This window comes from Daphnia magna, linkage group LG2 (assembly GCF_020631705.1).
Source record: "Daphnia magna isolate NIES linkage group LG2, ASM2063170v1.1, whole genome shotgun sequence".
In the NCBI taxonomy this organism is placed as follows: domain Eukaryota; kingdom Metazoa; phylum Arthropoda; class Branchiopoda; order Diplostraca; family Daphniidae; genus Daphnia; species Daphnia magna.
The window spans coordinates 14,805,780-14,826,712 of NC_059183.1; the positions used below are offsets into that span (position 1 = coordinate 14,805,780).

Here is a 20,933-nt window from a genome sequence, read left to right on the forward strand (position 1 = left end):
GGATGGCTTTAGGTGCCGATAGCGACGTGAAAACCACATACTACGAAGTATCTATTCTTGGTCTGTGGTGAAAATTATCGTATGCGTCACGAAAAATACCGAAAGTAATTGAGTTTCCATAAAAAAAAGCATTTCAAACTTCCTCCTATAAATTCATCACTAGAATCAGATTTAAGAAGATATGGTCCGTATGCGCTTTATTATCTTATCTAAAAACGTGATATGTAGGCGAGTAGTTTCTTTCTTGCGGTACCAGTGGGTAAAGAAATAAATATTTTAATAAATGAGATCTATGAATTCTTGCTAAATCGCTGAAAACATATGTGTCAATAGGAATAGTAGATAGAAAAGAGGTTGAAACCAAGATTTCAATCTTTGAGTGATAGAGCAATCCCAGCTCTGTACCAGTCGTCAATCATACCACAAGCAAAAGGTATGTCGAGAACAGTAATCAAACGCTGTCGTTCTTCGTCAACATACAGTGGCACTTTCACGGTATGCAACCCATTGGTCCGAGAAGACTTCTGCAAACAACAACAGGTAAATTTTCGTTAAAAAAATGCGTAGCCTGATGAAAACAATGGATGTTGTACGAACCACGTCATCAACTGGTAACCACGACAAATAACAATGTGGAATTAAATTCCACGATGGAGTATCTGGATAGCACTCATCTATACCGACTCCTGATGCCATTCGGGCGCCCTGGATGTGTATTCCATTCAGGGTAGCAGTGATTTCAGCGGATGCTCGCGACTGATCCTTGGATGACGACGGCTTGTCCCATAACACCAGTAATTGTAGAGAATCCATGGAAATTCCCAATTCTCTGTGAATTTTAGTGTGAAAACATTTCAATTATGGCTTTCAAAGTTTTAGTTTTCAGCCATTGCTAAATGTTACCTTGCACTGTGTTGTCGGTGCACGCTAAAGAAAGCCTCTGGGTTCATTAGCTCCGATAAATCTAAAACGTTGGTCAACAACTGGCTTTTTTGGACTGATGGTAACCATTCTTCCGTAAGCGCTCGAGCCCTTTTTACAAGAGAACGAAGGAACTGTTCTACTTGTAATGGTCCTTCCCACAAAGTGTACCACGATTTAGGAGTCTGGGGATTAAAAAATTACATCAGTTTAGTTCTTCAATACGTTGTAATTTGTTTTGTTTTTTATAACAAGGTACCTTAAACGAAGAAATGTCAATCGCTGATTCCATCAGCGACACGGACAGCGGCAATCCAGATTTGAGAGATCGATTTATGGCGGCCAGACAATGATGCACGATATGTATCAAACGAACAGCCAATGCGCTTTCTGCCAGAACGAAAGCTGCCAACGGGTTCGATTGCACATTTTCTGATAGTGATGAAATCAAATCTTTGTTGGTCAAGAAGGATGTTCCCTAGTTTAGATCAATTAAGCATGTATATGTTAAATGTACATTAGAAAACTTGCCTTTGCAATCAATGCCAAATACCTGTAACAGGGATTTCCATGTGCTGAAAACGGGGCTTAGTTTATTCATTAAAAGTTTGGCATCCCCGGCGACGGGCTGAGCTGTAGCCTGATAAAATGCTGGAATGCAAACGCTAATTTTAAGTATCCATTCATACCCCATACAACGTTAAAATCACTAAAATACCTTTCAAACAAGCTGACAAGTAAATACTTTGGTTATACTGGACAGTCGTGTCAATGTTAGGTGGTAGCCCGAAGTACGAGGATTTGTCTGTTTCAGGTAAATGTCGTACAATCGTTGCATAATCCTAATATTGAATGATGAAATAACAAATCTATTATGTTAGCACACTTGACCCATGTCAGGAATTTTTAGCAAATACCCGAAGGCTTTTCGATAAGGGGATGGTAATTTCATCATTAATAGCGAATCTTTCTTTCCCAAGGACATCGTCGTTAAAGTACTGGACTAGATAGGATCGAAGTATTCTCAGGTCAAAGCTGTTATCGATACGACCACCGTAAATGACGTTCAAAAGTAATCCGTTGACATATTCCCAACGATTACCTACAAAGCGTTTTGATTAATTGTTTTCATATCAACGAACGACAATAATGAATAACTAATACACATGTTTGAACATTGAAATGCATAGGCAACTAAGTTTACCCGAATCGTCAATTTCCCGGAAAGCTTGACCAAGAACTTCAGTTGCCGCTCGAAGATCCGATTCATTGAATTCGTGCTTTTTTAGCCAACCTTGGGGAACGTAATTTCTTCTTTCCTGTTTAAAAGGAGATGAAATCAGGAGTAATGATGAAGAACCCAAGTAGACCTACTTGAACAACGGCATGAAACCACGCTAATACGAACAACGCCTGCATGTGGATCGGGGAACCGGGCAAGGTACTCGGGTTCCAGGCTTCCATAATTCGATTTAAGTTACGTTTCATCCCTTGAGGGGCCTGTCGTCAAAAATCGATGTAGTATTAATCTCAGATAGCAAGGGGACATCAAGTGGAAGTATGTACCTCGCTGACTATTTTCTTGCACCTTTGGAGAAGTGAAAGTGGCAGGGTAGAAACGGGTTCAGCCGTCATCCATAAACGGAAATCGACATGGAGATCATCGCTTTCCTCGCCACTGAGTTGGTTTATCAGCCGATCGAGAACTGGTAACCACCCAGTAACTAAATGAACATTTTTCAGGCAAATCCAATGTCCATTTTGAGCTGCTTGTCTCACGAACTCGGCTGCTTTTTCGGTTTCGTCGGTACCCATGGCGATCTCGATCAAACGATTGTCCCCCAACGTGTCTCTGGCGAGTTCTTCGAGCTCTACCGTCATATCATAAGCACCTGAGGCATCGCCAGGCAGCAGCACCAAAATAGGTTCAGCAGCACAAGTCTCGTTTAAAATTGTTCGCAAGCTTGATGTTGCTGGGAATAATTCCGTCAATTCTAAACGAGTTCCGTTTAAATACAAAGTCAGAAATCAAAATCTTTGATACGTCAGTTGTTTACCTAACGTCCTGGAGAGGAACTGCGTCAATACGTCAATCAGCTTCTCAGGGTAAATCGCCTGGACAACTAACACTTGTTGGAAGGGAGAAAGGGCCTGGCTGATGGCAGGAGGAATCGGCGTGCTAGATTTAGACCACAGCGTGGTATCCTCCAGATGTAAAGCCGCGAATATACTCGGAAAAACCGCCTTTAACAAAATTGCCATTCGTAGATTTTTTACTAAAACAAATCACGTAAAATAATACGTACTTTTAAAGCTGATACGCTGAGCAAACGACTTTCGTCAATCCAACTCGGAAGTTGAATTTGATTTGACTGGGTTCTAGCAGATTTTTGTCCTACAAACAATTCCCATTCCTAGTTGAAACAAGGTTACTTGTCTGCTCCAGTTTAACGAAAGTGCTGTATATCTATTACGTTTGGTTGGATAATATGACCGCACATTTCTCGCACGATGTGAGCAGCGACAACCATTTTATCTGGCTTGAACACTGCTCGAGACACCATGGTGTACACCGTCTTGAGAAGACGTTGTCGAATAAAGCCCAATTTTTCTGGACCACTCTCAATCTAAACAAATAAACATGTGATTTTAAACGCTTCAATCATAATGCAGGCTAGATCAAAGTTCACTACATTTTTGGAATCCAAATTCTTGAGGAAAATTTGCATAAATGCCTGCACAGAAAACTGGTAGCAATGGTTGAGCTTAGAAAGTTCTCGGATGGCGAAAAACAAACGACTTGCAAACTGAGCTAGTTCGTTGTAAGTCGATCTCTCCTTTTCCAAGGAATATTGTAATGCAAGCGATTCCTTTAGAGATTGTCCTATCGTAGCACTTGATTGCTTTAATTGCCTCAGTGACGTGAGCACATCCTAAATAAGAAAAAACAGTCACTTCATTTGCTATGTATGGCTGTTAAAAAAAACATCGAGTTAACTGTGTTTTCCAAAATGTTTCCTCTTGAATTTCCTAGAGTCTGAAGAAGTTTCTCTTCCAACTGTGCCAACTGCAGTTTGAGCTGTTCTTCTTGCTCTAGAAGCTGTTTCTTGCGTTGTTCCAGTTCTGGGTTCTCATGTTTGACTGTCAGCGCGACGAGCTGCCAATTATTTATAATAAAATAATTTTTAAGCTATTCATTCCAGAACACGATCCGGTTGAAGGAAATATGAATACCTGTTCCGATAGTCCAGCTTCTGTGGTGTTGAAATTGATTGTATTTACTAAAGCGTTGGCTTGCGGGGAAGCCATCGGCGCCACGCCCGTCGACTGACTGAAGAGAAACAACCGAAAATTGTCATTCCAGTCGACTAGTTTGTCGCCCAGACGCACGAGTTTTCTCACTCCTGGAACAACACGAAAATTCTCGGCCGTCAAATACATTTGTTGTTCACCGAGTGTTTGCTATAGAGAGACTTACCTTGAATAACATAGTCATTGCGGAGAATGGGGAAAAGAATTGGATCTATGGCGTCGACGTCTTGAATAATTATGATCTTCCCAAACCTAAAAATTCGATTCAACAGAAATGAAAAAAACAAACAAACAGAAGTATTAAATAATCCAAAACCTGATGGCGAGGTCGAGAATGTTGGCGAAGCGCTCGTCTCTTTGTGAAGTAGTTTCGACAGTCATTGATTTAAAATGCGTCATAATCCACTGAATGCTTTTGCCAGTAGCATCAAGTATGTGCGGGTATAAAGTGCCCTTTCAAATAAAGTTCATTATAATCGGTCCATCTGTCATTGAAACGGTATGTGTTCTACTTGCGTGATGGCTAGTGCGTTATCCACGGCCAAATCATCAGCTGCCAAGCCTTCGGATCGCCAAAGCATTAATTCTTGTTCGCTAGTCAGGAAATTTTTTAGCGAGAAAATCACTTCTTCATTTTCGTTTCCAGTTTCGGTGATGTTAGCATGTTGTGAAAGCTTAAGCTGAGTCAGCCAGCGAGACAGCGAATTTTTCCTCTCATCTTCCGTAGAGCACGAAAGAAAATTTATGAAGGCAGCCGCCAACAGAGCGTGAAAAGTTACGTTTTGACGATCTTGTCCCAGTTCTTCAAGCTACCCGAAGATGCAGCAAAAAGTAAAAACAGCAAAATTCATTAATTTTTGGGCCAGAGATAGTTTATGCTCCTCTTATTTTTTTTTGGATAATAAATTCTACCTGTAACCGCCAACGGTCGTATTCATCCGCCAATTCGAGCACCAAGTTCTGCGACACACTAAGCGTCTGTCTGGCTTTCTTGAGACCGATTTCAATTTCGCTGGCTTCGCGAGTCGACACGGACAGCTGATCGCGTAAGAGTGCCACCTGTTTGTCCACGTCGTCTAAGCCAGTTGCTAAACGATTCATGTTATCCTCAGCCGCCTGAAGATTCCTAATGCAAGCAAAAATAAGGAATTTGAAGGGACTGACGATAATTGTCCAACGAGCATTTTTACCTTCTGAGATTGGCTTGTTCTTGTTCCAAAGGGGTGATCCTTTCCAGCACACGTGAATAGCTGACATTGGCTCTCACCCAAGCTGCTAATGGAGCAGCTGCAGCTGAAGCTCGACGAGCAACTTTGTCGTCAAAGGATTCTTTTCTACGATTTAGCAGCTGTTCGACCGCTCGTCGGCTATCAACCGAAATTTTTCGTGCGTCGAAGGATCTATGTTACGATAAATTGGATTGGTGTTTGAAGTGGTATACATTACACTATTCCATTACAACGTTTCTTCCTTGTTCTTGTTATTTAGAACATCCTGTGCACATTGAGAATGTTTAATATTGACGGTTTTTCGTCACGTAGTACAAACAGCGAAAGCCAAACAGGTCGCGTTACACCCGCATAAATATATGCGTAGAACAGGCGAAGGAAAACAGCAAAACTATGGCGAAGAATTTTCACGTGATGGGATAGAAAGCGTAAAAAGTGGTAAGAAAAGCTCCCTGTTTTTGTACATTCAAACACACGATATGATCTTCAGTATTCTCTGACGCATTCGTGCGGAAAGGAATACACAACTTGCAGGACAAGCTTCGAAGAACGTGAGCGACGCCCGTTCCGAAACTCGAACGTGAATGTTCAACAAATCCCCTGCGATGAATCAACTTTGCTGCTCATCTTGTGCTGCAACTGTCCTTTTATGGTTAACGTACTAAAAATTTGCTGGAACTTCCGAAGAAGTTTTATTACTAATACTAGCCACAAAGTTGAAATATAATACTACTTTCTGGACTGGAACTATCGATAAAGTATGGAAAAAAACAATCGAAGGTGAAAGCCTGATGGCGGAGCTAATCGAAACAACATTGGGTTTCTAAAACAACACACATTGGTAGAAGAGATCGACCCCATACTACGCATTTCTTGATTATCCACAAAAGCCAGCAATAATATCAAATGGTTCTATTACGTGACATCCTCATCGGATTGATGCTACGAAGCTCTAACAATGAAATGGAGGCACGTCGTATGAAGAAAGCACGCATGGCTAAAAGTTTGTTGTCATCGATCAATCAGCGTGGATTCTTTTAAAGCAAATAATCTCCATGTGCATCCCCCTGTACGATGCAAATGATGACGCTGTCACATCTTAATGGGCAAGATCGAGTAGTCTATGGTCCCGGCAGTTCAGCCGACTTATTTGATCTTCAGAAGCAAAGCCCAGTATATGATAAAAAAAGAGAGAAGCAAATAGTACCATCCTGCGTTTACAGGTGCAAAATGACGTAATCCACAACTACAACAACGATTGTAAATTGACGGAACATTAGGTAGCATGGCAATCTATTATTGACAACTTGATGATGTCGGGAAAAAAAAATGCAGCGAGAAGGGAAAGAGAAAAGATGAAAAAAAAAGAAGGGAAAAATTGACCGCAAAATCATTCGTCCTTGCCGGTTACAATGGACACGCCCGGCAATGGATGTTACTCGGTCTCTTCCCACGCGCCTACTCGTATATATAAAGCTGTACGGGATGACAAGAAAGCATCAGTTCCATCCGTTCCTTCCACTAGCAACCAACAATGCATCAGGTATACAAGTACTACTAGTGTACATAAAAAACAAAACACTAGCTTTGCAAAGTGTTCCCAAAAATTCTGTGCACACTAAAAGAAAAATAAGCGCTTTAAAATAACCTTAGCATTAGCGAAATTTCGAAAGTAATAAGACTCGTTTGAATTTCGTTTAGTTTGCCGTCATCGTTGTTTTCGCCGCCGTGGCTTTCGCTGCCGAGCTTCCGTACCCGAAACCATCTGGTTATCCGGCTCCCAGTTACGACAAGCAGGTATGACAGATAACTTCACGACTGTTGATTTACTTTACAAACATTGGTGGCCAAACGGTTACTTGACTAATGATTGCACAAAACAAAATTTTTCTTATTCCAGCCATTGATGCCGTACAATTTTGGCTACACTGTCAAGGATGACCCAACTTACAACAACTTTGCTCATCAAGAGACGGCTGACACGAAAGCTGTCACTGGATCTTACCGTGTTGCCCTGCCCGATGGCCGTACTCAGATTGTCTCATACAAGGCTGATGAATACGGTTACGTCGCTGACGTGAAATACGAGGGAGAAGCTAAATATCCTGAATACAGCAAACCTGCTTACAAGCCAGCAGCATCCCAGAGCTACGGACAGTGAATTGCTGTATCTAAAAATGTCGGTGCTTTCCTCAGACACTCAATTTTGTACTTGATCTGTAATTACTTTGAGAAAAAGTGTCTCACAAAAATCTGCTCGATCTCTTGATCATACCGTTGAACAAGGACTTGGAACGCATCATATAGATTTCACAAATAAAAAGATTTATCATTCATACGCTGTTGCAATCTCGATTTAAAAAAAAAACGCAGAGAAATACCTACACCGGAATTAAAACCTACCTCATCGTAACAATTTAAAACGACTTTACCTCTAGAGTAGGAGAAAGCGCGAATGATGCAAGACCTTGGCGAAATGTTAAAATTAAAGGTTTACCTGATATCTTCCTTGATTCCTCGTTTGGCCAAGAAGCTTTTCATTGACGTCCACGAAGTATCCAAAATTCCCATAAGCCGAAGGACTCCCTCGAGGATGTCGCGGATCACTTCGGGTGGTGCGCGCAACGAACGAATTTCAGACAGCGCTTCATTGCGGATGTCCGATACGGCTGCACGCGCCTCCATTAAAAGCGGTTCGATCTCAGCAAGTTCTTGATCGATTGCCTGCTTTCTAAAAACAGAGACGTAGCAGAAATATTAAAGGTGAAACATTCGAATCATCAGGGCTACATTTGAAACTGAATTGTTCAGCAACCTTCAAGTTTTTAATGTAAGGCTCTGAGATATTCGTCCATTGGACGTGAACTGAATGTAAAGCTGAAAAGCTTAGAACAACTCACGAAGGATGTAAAAGCGAGCATAGATTATCAAAACCAATTCGACATAGAAAAAAATGTCTGGATTGAAGTAATAACGAAAACCGCAGACGAAAAGAAAGTCGCCATCGCTTGCCGAAATTCAGACGAGGTTCTATTAGTTAAAATTTTTTCTTTTTTCAAGTCGGTATTAAATCACCTTCCATTTTCTCTTATATGTGACATCCACAAGATTTATCGAAACGAAAGCGCTTTTTGCATTACATTTGGCATTTTTGTCTTACCTAACGCTTATCTTTTAAGGTTGAACAACAACGACGAAAATTACCTGGTAGTTAACGCTACGTTCTCATCAGCAATTGTACTACGAAGATCCTGCATCTCGTCTCGTTTGACTCCCGCGCTCTGGATTGTGTCTGTGATTTTTTGCAAGGCTGCTTTAGCTTCCATTTGCTTCTGTGCCAGCAGCTGTTCTTGTTGGCCGGCTTCAGCTTGCAGCTGAGCGACCAGTTCGCGAGCTTCGGACAATTTGCTAACACCAGTCTAAATGAAAGAAAGAAATGTAAAGTTGGCATCAGACACACACACGAAAAAAAAAGGAAAGCGTTCAACCTGAATGCGTTCTTGCTGTTCAGAAATACGTTGCGTCTTTTTGCCACAGATACTAGAAAACGTTTGGATAAAGGAAACGTAGCGCCGAGGGCATTTCAACGACGGATCCAAACTGTCGTAAATTTGCACGGATTTCTCTAGTTCATTCTCGGCTCTTTCATCCCTTTATGACAAAATGAAATGAATTTATTTTGCGATGGTTTGATGGAAAGACACTGTTAGAAAAATAATGTACTTGAGAAGAATTCTTGAAGCCACGGCCATCATGCTTGTTTTTGTCCAATTTTCCATCCAAATGGCGTCGCTATATTTGTACATAGAAGGGTGAGTCTCCACGATAGTCTCATAGGCCGTTTGGGCGCAATCCATGACGAAGATGACGCGCAATCTTTTTTCACACCTAGAAGTTCGACAAACAGAACGTTTGATTTCTTTAGCGTACACGAAAATGATCTAAAGCAATCTGTTAATTAAAAGCTGAAAATATCTTCACGCACGCTGGGCATAGAAAGAGAAAAGGCTGCCAGAGTAGCCTTCATCGGCCGCTAATTCCTTCAAGGGCGCAAGAAGCGCATCGCTTTCTTCAGAACTGTACATCCCTGGCACCTAAAAGCAAATTTTAACAATAACATTATCTCTCATTCACGAATTTAAGCAACCTATGCATACCTCTCCTGAGGCCAATAAAGAATCAATCATAGCATAAAAACTTGCATCAGTGAAATGATGGTCTTCCAGCACGAAATACACGAGGTCGCCATCGACACCGGCTGCATGCATGGCCTTATTTTGCATAAGATTTAAATGATTTGCATGGTTTCTCAACTTATCGATTTTTACCAATTTCAAGTCGTTGATGAATTGCTTCCGGCCGTAGTTTCTGCCCGGATAGGGAGTCATCACTTGGGCGTGGTGCATGACAGACAACAGTCTGATGGTTGTGTGGCGACCGACCCCTGATCTTCCAATTAATAATAGAGAGCGATCATCTGGATTGCTCAACACTCTGTCAGCGCGAACGACTGTTTGCTGTAGTTCCGATAGCATTTCAATATCCAGCGGCTCGTTTTCTCGTCCTACCATCGAAACGTGTCGAATTAGACGTCGGGCATGGCGTTTCATAGTTAAGAAGAAGTACCGTATTGTTCAAGAGTTTTCCTCATTATTTTGTCCCACTCTGATAGTGTCACTGGAACGAGTCCTTGCTTCTTCGAACGACATGTGGTAAAAAGTAATCCTCCAGGTGTCAAAGGTGACATTTTCCATTCTTCATTGAAAAGTTGATTCAGCAGGCCATCGAATTGAGTACGTTGCTCATTAGTTACCAACTTGTCACGATAAATCCTGCACGCTTCATACCCTAATGTCTGTATAAAAAATAATAAACTCACTTTGAAAGTGGTAACATGTGAATGATATTTTTTTTTACCATTACGACTGCATTGGTATCATCCCAGCGGATTTCGTAACGGGCTAAATTTTCAGCCCAACTAGTCAAATGTCTCGTCGTGAAAAGAATTTGAAAATTGTTTGCTGGAACAAGATTGCGTTTCATCTGAAACACAGAAAATAGTTGCATTTTCAAGCAAAAGGGACTATAAAGAAATTATTACTTCTTCATTAAAAACGACCATGAACGAAGTCATTTTCTGGAGCATAGGTTTGGCAACCAACGCTTTTTCTTGTTTCAAAGATGCGCTTAGATAACTGGATGTTAGCATTTCCAGTTCTTTTAGTAGTGGCTCCCTGTTCCACCATACAAAATCACGCACATAAACATTTATTTGTTGTAATGGTCGTATACTTAAACCATACCCTATGGCTGCAACGCGAAGTAATGAGATAAAACGAGGACTAAGCTGAAAACGGCCTTGCGAGTGGTCCAGATTCAAAGTGCATACTAGCTGGATATTTTCCATAATCAACCACTCGCAGTTGTTATCGTAACATCCTTTATAGTTGATTATCTATAGAAGTCAGAAAAGAAAATCTTTACTTTAACCTTTTACTTTATTAAAACCATAAGTAGATGAAATGCACTTGTTCCAAGAAAGCAGTAAGCTGGCAGGTTCCCCATTTATCCGGCATGACGATATTCAGGTCTTTCATATAGAGAATCAATAATGTGGCCTCTCTTGGAACCAGCATTTGTCCGTTTGAGCTCGAAACGATGATGGAGTTCTGTGCATTCCATTTCAAACCATTAGATCATTCCTTGAAGAATTCACGTGAAAAGACGGTCAACTTTACCTGAAGCAGTTTGTGCAAAACATCTTGCGGAGTCGTCGAAGCTGTGCAATTAAAGATAACTACACGTGTAGATCGAATCTGTCTTAGACAGTGTTCTACAAGCAAACTAGTTTCCGAAACGAAATAAATCGGTATAGACAGCAGCTAGATGTGCATAGATAACGTAGATTTTAGTTTGTTTATTACCTTTTTCCACATGCTTCCGGGCCCACAACAAGGACGTGTTCTTTGTTGGTGAACCATGGTTGGATCATCTGGTACGCTACTTGTAAGTTGATTGTAGGCACTAATAACTTTTGTTCGTCATTCCAAAGCGTGCTGTCCAATTCACTGGGATTAGGAATGACCAATGCATCGAGTTTAGCATCGTAAGTAGACAGAAATGGGTTTTCCGTATCAGGCGTCTTCTCCCCACAGGTGGATAAAATCTGTGCAGAAAACGTGGAAGTTTTTGTGTCTGCTCTGGGTTTAAAAAAATTTGAATTACACGCACCATTTGACCAAAAGAAGTGCGGGACTGAACGGTTAGATTGGCGCCACCTCCTTTAAGGAGACCGTTTACGAATTGTTTCTTGGTTCTGCAAAATTTCAGGTGGCTGAGTATTCCACGAATTGTTGTTAAAGTAGATACTGTAACAACAGCTTCACCATTCTTAGACAGCCAATCAATGGCTATCAATTCAGTAATTGAATAGGTAATCAGTGACTTAGAGAATTCGATTCTGTAAATCGGTTAGTACCTTTATAGAAATAACTTTCAATCAGTGAATGAAGTGATTTCTGCACTTCATCTGGCTGCTCTAAAAGCCAACTGCGAACGACAATATGGAAATCCATGTCATCCTCGCTTATTGATTGAAAATAGAAATTAGACAGTGAAAACCAGTTATAAATAGGGTCTACCTTTTCAAATTTTAGGAGCTCTCAATAAATGTTACCTGAAATAGACAACGCCCATTCGAGAAATGGTAGCTGGTGAGGCATAAGTCAAGTCGTGCGTCTCAAACATAAAATTGACATCAGGGCCAAATTTGATGCGTTCTCCTGAAGCCATGGTCAACAAGCGATTGTCATCGAGCACAGAATTAAGCGCTTCGATCCATTCTGGATCGACGTCTCCGTCGCAAACCACCCAAGATGTAGTCTCTGGAAAAACATTTAGAAAAAATGAAAAATAAAAACAGCTGTAGAAAAAAGCTTATTTCTGAAATCCCGTTCTCTTTACCGGTTTCTGAAACGACCAACCGCGCAATTTTAGTGAGAACACCGTCAGTCCATTCACGGGTTGCTGGATCAATCAGACCTAGAAGATGGACGCGACTGATGGCCTTAGGATTCATCGTGTACGCCTGAACTTTACGTTTTTGGTGCTGCAAGACCTGGATAAAGTTTATACCTTTGTGTAGGAAGCGGGATTCTCTTTAGAAAATTAAACCAACCTTTTTAAGGATGGCGCACACGGTAGACTTTCCAGTTTGAGGTGGTCCTACAATCACGACCCCCATTCGTTGTTTCGCTTGCTCATAGACTTCAAAAATCTTTTTCAACTGCAAATTATTTCAGCGTTACAATGTTTTGTCCTCATTAAAACTCAATGGTCTCATTTTACCTGACGATCTAACGGCACCAATCCCATTTCTTGACAACAATTGGTTATGACATCCACCAACTGGACATGCATGACGTCGTTGCTTTGCTGGGCCTTTGGAAAGACATCAGCCACAAGACCGAGGAACAAAGCCGAGTCAGCCGTAGTTAACTTAGAGAGCGTATTGAAGTTAAGGGCCCGCACTACTGTCGTGTACTCGACTTGATCATCCGAGTTGCCCGTCGCTAGTGATGTCCGCAATGCATCACCTGCTGTCCGCAAGACACTCTTCAGGGCTCTAAGGCCCCAGTCATAATGTTGTTGTCGACTTAGAAGTTTCCTAGCCGAAGGTGCAAATGCATGAAAGAAAAGCATCCGAAATGCAAAAATCGTACAAGACAACAACTTACTGCGCAAGGCGGAAGATGTCGACTAGCTTTTTACCGATAGTCTGGGCATCCCGAAAACCTTGCGAGTACAGGATAACCTCGGCGATTAATTCAATATCCGGCTCGGACATGACTACCGGCCGAAAGAGTAATTTCAAGTTATCCGGAAGCTTCTGACGCCCTCCGTATTCTTTACCGGCCGGATTGAGCGTTACAAATATACCAGTATGTGGATTAATGTCAACCTAACGGAAGAAAACCATGACGTGGATGAAACAACTGATCAAGAGTTGGATAATTTACTGCTTTACCTGTGTGCCAAGTAGCGTAACGACGTCAGTTTTATTTTTGAGCGATAGTTGAATAGCCTGGATCAACGTAGACACAGTCGAAAGGGTGTTTTCATCAAGACGATTGAATTCATCGAAACAGCCCCAAGCTCCGCTCTTGGCGAGTCCAACAAAGATACGTCCCATTGATTTGACGTCCAATCCCTGCGAACATGTTAATTAAGTAATTTACCTTAAATAAACAAAGCCGTCAAGGGAAAACTCACCTCGTCGCAGTTGAACACCAGCACCTGACGGCCAAGAAGAGAACCGAGTGCTTTAACTGATTCCGTTTTGCCCGTTCCAGCTGGGCCATACGGATTGCCTCCTAGTCCCATGCGGAGTGCCTGTTATTTTTCATATGCCATTGTTTCTTGTTAGCCAAAACAACGTAATGTATAAAAAAGCATCGGTAAAGACATACTAGTGTCAAGGTGAGGTAGCACTTATCGGTTAGCGGTGTATGCACCAGTTTCGCTACGTTGCCTTGATACTCGTAGGTATATTCAATTTCAGTGCTGGCCATTTGAGCTACGGCTACGCCATTTCTTTAAGTAAAACCTATTTGAAAGCTAAAATATGAAAACATGTTGACATACGAAGGAAGTGGGCATCTACGCGATACCTCAGTTGTTTCTTCCATGCCCAATCGGTAATGGAACAACATCTCGCATCGACGATCTGTTTGATCACGTCGATGTAATGAATAATGTCCATAATCAGGGCCTGCAGCTTTAACACAATAACCCCCTGTTCATCGGAACCACTGCTTTGCAACAGTGGAGCACTGGTGTAACTTGCTAACTGGTTCTGGTAGTCGCTTTTGAGTTTGGACAATCCACCAGAGAAGGACATAGCTTTTTCGCAGCGTTCAGTAAAAACGATCGCTTCGGCTAAACAGAGGATTTGCGTTGGAAAACGAGAGAGGTCGGTAGCGTCTCGCTGGCGCTCGTGCACACAATTGCGCAGCATAGATTGCAGTGTAGAACGCGTTTCCGACACCAAGCGATTGAGCCAAATCTCGACCGGTTCCGATTCTACCGATATCGGCGTTTTCAATTCGACTCTTTCACCTTCCAGCGACGCTATGGCAACGATATGGCGTTGATCGTTGCTAAAGAGGACATTGTGAATGCCTGCGAAAAGTTTCTTGAGGTGAGGTTGAACTACGGCAGGCCTGGAGGCTGCCTGACCGACAATATCTAGCAGGTCTTCGTCACCCAAAAAGTAGAAGCGAGCAAATTTGGAACGCTTGTCCTGTAAGATAATAGGGCTGATGAGAAAGTCAACTTATGGTAGTGGTCGACAATTTTACCTCTAAAAATTCGAAAAGACTTTTTTGGCATCGACCAACTTGATCAAGCAGACTGGTGACCAAGGAGCGTAGATTGGTTATGCGTAATAAAGACGTGACCCTTGTGTCACGTTTTATTTCGGTAATGATAAATCGAAAATCAGCATCGAGGCGACGAAAACGACCGGCATCTTTAAGTAAGGTTCCTCGGTTGAATACGGGTTCTAAATAGAGCCACCTTTGATAAAATTTGCACATCAGTATTGCCTTGAAGTTTGACTAAACATTAAACACCACTGTTGCTACAAACTTGAGTTGAATTTGGCTTAAAAGACGAAGATAAAAGTCCAAGTCTGTCATTCTTGTTTCCCATAATATTATGCGGTCGCTATATGCTTGGTAATACGATGAATCTTTCACAGACTGGATAAGGCTCATATTCTCCCCCACCTAATTAAATGAAAAATAACCTTAAACCGAGTTTAAAATACCAAAATAAAGATTCACCTTGTTGAGCAATTCTTTAAATTCCTTGACAATGAAGAGCTGAATACCATTTGAATCAAAATGCTGAGCCAATGTCCAATGCGATTCAACTTCCCATTGTTCCAGTTCAGCCAGAGCTTGCCTAACCAGCGATTCTCCAGCAGCTCGACTGTTTAATTCCTTGACAAGGGAATGAAAAAACAATGCCAAAATGATCAATCAGAAAATTATGGAGTTATTGTTTTAGCTTACTTTCAACTCGTTGAAGTTGTGTAACAAAGCAGTTTGGGCTTGAAGAAGATCGCAAAGCACAATTTGTTCAACACCATTTAACGATAATCCTGCCATTTTCAAGAATTCTGCCCAATGGCGTTCGGTAAAAGTTTCACCACGCGCCAGTTTCAGCGCCGGAATGAAAGCCTTCAAACATAAAGTGAATATTAGAAAGATCAAATGTAATTCAAACGAAAAACAGAAGGCACCTTGTATTCTTCGATTTGATTCTTGAGCCAATCGATAATTGGATGTTGATCTTCGGACTCCAAAAGTCTATTCATCCAGGTCTCCAGGAGTTCATCCAGTTTTGCAATTTTGTTTCGCGATGCTGACCACTCTTCTCGACTCATTTCATCCAATTCTAGGACGTAGAAATATCAAATGAAGTCACTCTACAAAAGATGAATATGACAAACAACCTTCGTTGAAAGATTGGTAGAGATTCCAGATTTTTTCCTGTCGGGTAATTTCAGCTTCAATATCGGTGATTACGGACAATTCGACTGGTTTTTCTCCGACCTTCTCCAAATTGGCACTGATTTTCAGTTGCAAATGTTATAAATTACCATTACATAGCACATGTTACTGAAACGCCTACTTTAATCGCTTTTGATTTTGCATTAATGCGTCCCAATCACTACGGCTTTTTCGCAACAACTTCAAATGGTAATCCAAATCCGTAAAATCTATTTTGTTTGAAAGATGTTCCTGCTGCCATCGCTGTTGAAACTGGTCGATTTCGGAGGTAAACTGCATTATTTGAGACTGGCTGTTGGATTTCAGACTGTCCATCTGGAAGAACAAAAATGTTGTTTACTGATGTGAGTAAACTGCTCGATGAATAAGAACTTGCTAACATGTTGGTTAATGTCTTGTTTATGACGAGAAAGGAGCATGTTAAAATTTTCCCATTTGGCGCAAACTTGGCTGAAAATTTCGACATTGTCTTGCGTCCATCGTGACAATATTTCAGTTTTAGTTTCAGCTTTCTTCATTAAGCGTGTCATCTGAACGATAAATAAAAAAATCATGTGTTTTAAAAAGAAGTGTAACTTTGATAATATTCAATCAAGTATACTTCTGGCGTCGTGCGGAGCAAACCGTTGAAATCACTGCTGGCCTGAGAAACTTCTTCGAAATCATTTAACTGAACATTCAGAACCAAGATAGCGTTAGCTATAAAAGTGTCGATGGCTGTTGCGTCTCTATGAATGGACGTGTAAAGGGAAGAAGTTATGGCATCCCAGTAGCGGCGCTGGATATATTCAATCTCCCGTTGAATTGGAGCAAGATTGATTACGAAGCATCCGACGCGTTCGTCGTCACTATTACAAGTATGATGGGGATTTTTTTTTTTTTTTTTAACAAGTAAAAAGTAACCGATTTTGGAACATATACCTGGACAAATTAGACATTTCTTCTTTCTTTTTTTTGGCTGCCTGGAATGCTAGATCCCAATCCTGTGGTTCGATCAGTTCATGTTCTACCAGTGTGTCTAGGTCAACAAGCGCTGGTGCAATCCAAATCTTGAACTGTTCCTTAAATTGTTCCAATTCTCTAAATATTCTGCCCGATGCAGCGTATACTTGGCTGAATCGGCTAGAGTGGTTTTCAACAATTTTTGGAAATATACTGGGAGCCCCAGGCTGTTCCAGAAAACCTTTGAAATGAATCGGAAGAGATAGAAACTTTCGTAATCTTGCATAGTATTCCCTTCTTATGTCTTCAATGGCTGGTTTGAATTGCAAATTTTGCTTCCTACACGAGAGAACAATTGAAAGTCCATCAAAGCAATAATGGAGATGACATGCGACTTACTTGAAATCCAGTTCGATGTGGATATCTGGCATGTTCAGGTGTAATTCATCCAAATGTAACAAGTATTGGCATTCCACGGCCTTATAGAGCTGATAGTCCCAATATAAGCGCCATGCGTACGAATTGTGGAAACCCTTAATAGATTTAAATCAGTCACAATCATTAGTCGGAAATTTCTTGTTAATAATAATCCATTAAGCCCACTTGCGCTTCCACGGTTCCGAAAAGTAATCGGATTTCCCTTAAGATATCTTTCCATTGTTGTTGCTGTGTCATAAGGTTGATGCCGAATAATGTCAAAACCTGTAAATATTACGAAACGGAGCTTCATATAGGGCAAGTATTTTAGAAATAATAAGTTAAAGCGTTAAGATATGATGCCTTTTCTTGGATTTTTTCGTGGCACATCGTTAATTGCTGGTTGAGGGCAGTTAACCTTTGCACAGCCTGCTGGAGTCGACGAATGTAGCTGTTGACGTCATCTGCTTGCGACCATGTAACCACATTTTGTTCTTGAACCAAAGAAGAGAGTCCGATGGCAGCTTCCAACAACAACGGTTTCAAGCAAGGCATCATGCTATCCCCAATGTTGTTGTGGAAAGTAGCAATCTACAAGAATGCGAAGAGTGTAAGAAGAAATTGAGGATCATTCTCACCTATTTGAATATTATTATTACTTGTTCCAAATCCTTTGCTTGTTGCATGAAATCTTCTGCTAATTTTGCATTTCGTGTTATTTGTGGAGCCATTTTGAAACCCATTGATGTTAACAAGCGAACTTCTTCGACAAAATTCACGAAACGTGGGTCATAATTGATTATCATTAATTTTTTCTCATCGAAAGACATGACGGGCGTGTCGCTTGAAAGGCTACACAATTTTGTAATCAATGGAAAATCTCAACGCGTTTTAAACGATCTTCCTTCTTACCTTAAGGATTCGTCACGGATTCCTGCCAAAACGTTTCTACTCCAATCGTCAAAAATGTCGTTAGTTTGATCTTGTATTTCCGAAAGTAAATTCCGTGCTTCTTGGTCTAAATTGCTGGCCTCCTCCATATCATCGGCAAAAATCTGAACACCTTTTTGTATGTTGCTTACCTTGAGATAATTAGCTTACATTATCTTTTTATTTAAGGAGCAATTAGTACTTTTTTTTTATTTAGAAAAAGGTTTAAAAACTAACTTGAATTTCCAGCTGACGAATGGATCTGATTTCTCCTAGCGTGTCTGGCGTTTGTGATGATGAATTTGAATTGATTTTAGACTTAGCTGATCCTAGGTCCAATCTTAATTTGTGTAGCCAAGTCTTGGTGTAGTTCATGAGCGCTTGGCCCTCTGATTCCAATTCTCGCCGAATACGAGGCCGTTGAACCAATTCTTTAAACTCAAGAAGTGAATTCAGTAGCTGAAACGTTCCATAAAATATGCTAACAAAATTGAGCTCATTTTAAAATTGTGTAGATGTTACCGTGGTTGGATCGCCGCTGGATGCTGAAAGGAGGCGTGGTCGGAGGGCAGAACCCGCCTCTTTTTCGCCATGGGCAAAATTATCGTTAAACTGAGTTACGGCAGCTTTCCATGCCGCGTTGTCCAGCAACGAATTTGGTGAAGGATTTTCATCCAATGCTGTAAATCAAAATTCTCATCAATATACGAGTTTCCGGTAGATCTGTAATTGTACCATGAAAACTCTCAAATAAAAAATTTGGGTCCAACAAATCCTGCTTGGATGGCGGTAGTAATTGTCCTGCAAGCCGGATGACTTGGAGTATGGAAATGATCTTAAAAAATTGTACAATTAAAACTGTAAGTTGGTGATATAAATATTATAAGATTTAATACATGATTTAAGCGGTCTTGTAGTTTAACCACGATCAGTGGGAGAAAAGCGTCTCCTTTCCAAGGATGGTATGTATCATTTTTCCAGAAAAGTGAAGTCATTCGATGGCATTCGTTAATCCACCCATTGCAAGCAGTCAATGCCTTTCGAAAAGGATTACATTATTTGTGATAGAATTAACTAACCGATTCAACATACTAAGGATAAATGCAAATGGGCTTCAGTAGAATTCTGTTTCCAAATCGAAGAATTTTTAAGTTTCTTGGCAATTGCTTCCGTGAAGCACGAACCTATGCATAATGGGCATTTTTAAAAGTCAATACTGAGACAGTTTTAAAGAATTAGGTATGAAATACTAGAGATGCCAAGAAGATGGTCCATTCGATCTTGCGGATATTTGTAGCCGTCGAGTTTCCAAAGGTCGTCTATACAACCTAGAATGCTATTTGCTGAATCTTCCATCTCTCTAAGTCGAAGAGTTTCCAACGCTCGTACTTCATGAACGACTGGTTCAATGGCGCGAATAAATGCATTGGCTCGTCGACGCTCTTCAACCTCTTGACAGTTTTTGGAAATGTTTTTCCAATTTTGAAGCTCTGTCTCCATCTTGTCTGCAAAGTAAAGTCATACCTGTCATCAAGGATTTTTTTGTGTCTACAGATCTACAGGAGTTGGCAACTAGCTTAGGAAAAGCGTCAAGTTAGGTTCTTGTCTGCTTCGGATAATATTATGGCAGAAAGGGAACAAACTAGCAATTAATTTGGCTTTTACACCACGAACGTGCATGAAAACCCACCCACGTTGTGAAAGTAACGAGCAACGGTAAGGTACCTAATACCACGCCGTTTTAAACTTACCTTACCGATCTGACAGTTTAGTGACACTCAAATTACGTGCAAAGATCTGAAATACCATTAATAGCATTTAACATTCTTCATTTGGACCTGACAAGCTACATTTTTCAACTGTGGGCCGAAATGATGAATTAAATTTTTTGCGCAACTCGTTAACCCCAGATAGTGGTCAATGAAACCAAAGGGACAAAAACTCAATTGATAATGCAGGAAAGAATTGTATGAAACAGGGAAACAAATAAATAATTAATAGAACTTACCCATTTGGGCTATTTGATAACGATCGTAACTGAAATCAGTATTCCTTGTTACATCCATTCTCGACTTGGACGTTGTCACGTTTGATCAGCCGGCTTTTGTACCAAACATTGTATTCTAATCGTTGTCAAGGGTAACAAGCCAAAACTCCTACCCGCTCCGTTGCAGTGGGATTCGGCAATTTCAATATTATAAGAGCTCATCAAAAGAAAACTTGGTTTCGTTAACCATTTGTTTTACTTATGAGTCGATTGTCAGTAAAATTGCATTTTGCCATTTTTCGGGTTAATTTTAAAAATTTTACGTACGAGTGAAATGTCAAACACATTAGACATATTTTGTACATTTAAGAGAGGTATCACGCAGGCGTGATAATACAAAGTCTTATTACAATCTGACTGTCATCATGATGTTTACTATATTCAATCCTTGATGAACTTCATTTAACTTTAAATAACTTAAGACGGGGTATACATGAAAGCATGTGAAGCAAAATTTAAATTAAGCATGATGAAGCTAAATTTGGTGACAACGCCATCTTTTGGTGGTCTCGGGAATTCTTAGTAATGCAAAAGATTGCTTGGCAAAAAAAATAATAA

General features: G+C 40.7%; 2 protein-coding genes and 1 long non-coding RNA gene across 3 annotated transcripts; 2 read left to right on the top strand and 1 right to left on the bottom strand.

Annotated features, from left to right (window-relative positions):
* The first annotated feature begins 27 nt into the window (after positions 1-27).
* LOC123470074 lies at positions 28-2,104 on the top strand. Its single transcript, XR_006643506.1, has 2 exons — positions 28-259; positions 334-2,104. It is a non-coding gene; the product is annotated as an uncharacterized LOC123470074 (long non-coding RNA).
* On the bottom strand, positions 183-20,752 carry LOC116916185 (cytoplasmic dynein 2 heavy chain 1). Its single transcript, XM_045169676.1, is given in 69 exon segments — positions 183-524; positions 598-829; positions 904-1,106; positions 1,181-1,399; positions 1,475-1,572; positions 1,640-1,763; positions 1,839-2,023; positions 2,126-2,240; positions 2,296-2,421; positions 2,488-2,915; positions 2,979-3,165; positions 3,228-3,335; positions 3,396-3,548; positions 3,615-3,854; positions 3,920-4,078; positions 4,156-4,325; positions 4,400-4,485; positions 4,550-4,686; positions 4,746-5,042; positions 5,146-5,359; positions 5,424-5,633; positions 7,960-8,193; positions 8,667-8,881; positions 8,951-9,113; positions 9,186-9,350; positions 9,444-9,556; positions 9,620-9,733; positions 9,791-10,026; positions 10,089-10,317; positions 10,380-10,505; positions 10,564-10,696; positions 10,766-10,917; positions 10,991-11,131; positions 11,201-11,306; positions 11,387-11,628; positions 11,694-11,872; positions 11,941-12,047; positions 12,139-12,346; positions 12,426-12,579; positions 12,640-12,747; positions 12,810-13,128; positions 13,199-13,422; positions 13,489-13,671; positions 13,734-13,853; positions 13,931-14,053; positions 14,055-14,067; positions 14,132-14,763; positions 14,822-15,038; positions 15,111-15,250; positions 15,308-15,466; positions 15,539-15,706; positions 15,769-15,923; positions 15,982-16,097; positions 16,161-16,354; positions 16,420-16,569; positions 16,641-16,887; positions 16,961-17,320; positions 17,381-17,514; positions 17,585-17,683; positions 17,762-17,989; positions 18,058-18,250; positions 18,311-18,480; positions 18,566-18,787; positions 18,851-19,008; positions 19,064-19,163; positions 19,225-19,365; positions 19,421-19,512; positions 19,579-19,833; positions 20,337-20,752. Coding segments are annotated over 69 exon segments (12,342 nt in total). The 5' UTR covers positions 20,395-20,752; the 3' UTR covers positions 183-368.
* LOC116936325 (pro-resilin) lies at positions 6,874-7,798 on the top strand. Its single transcript, XM_032943475.2, has 3 exons — positions 6,874-7,005; positions 7,164-7,259; positions 7,363-7,798. Exons 1-3 carry the CDS (start codon positions 6,997-6,999, stop codon positions 7,621-7,623), a joined length of 366 nt encoding a protein of 121 aa, XP_032799366.1. The 5' UTR covers positions 6,874-6,996; the 3' UTR covers positions 7,624-7,798.
* Positions 20,753-20,933: the final 181 nt, after the last annotated feature.

Coding starts and splice junctions, on each gene's coding strand:
- LOC116936325 (XM_032943475.2), top strand. Junction 7,260..7,362: donor CTCCCAGTTACGACAAGCAG/GTATGACAGATA, acceptor TTCTTATTCCAG/CCATTGATGCCGTACAATTT.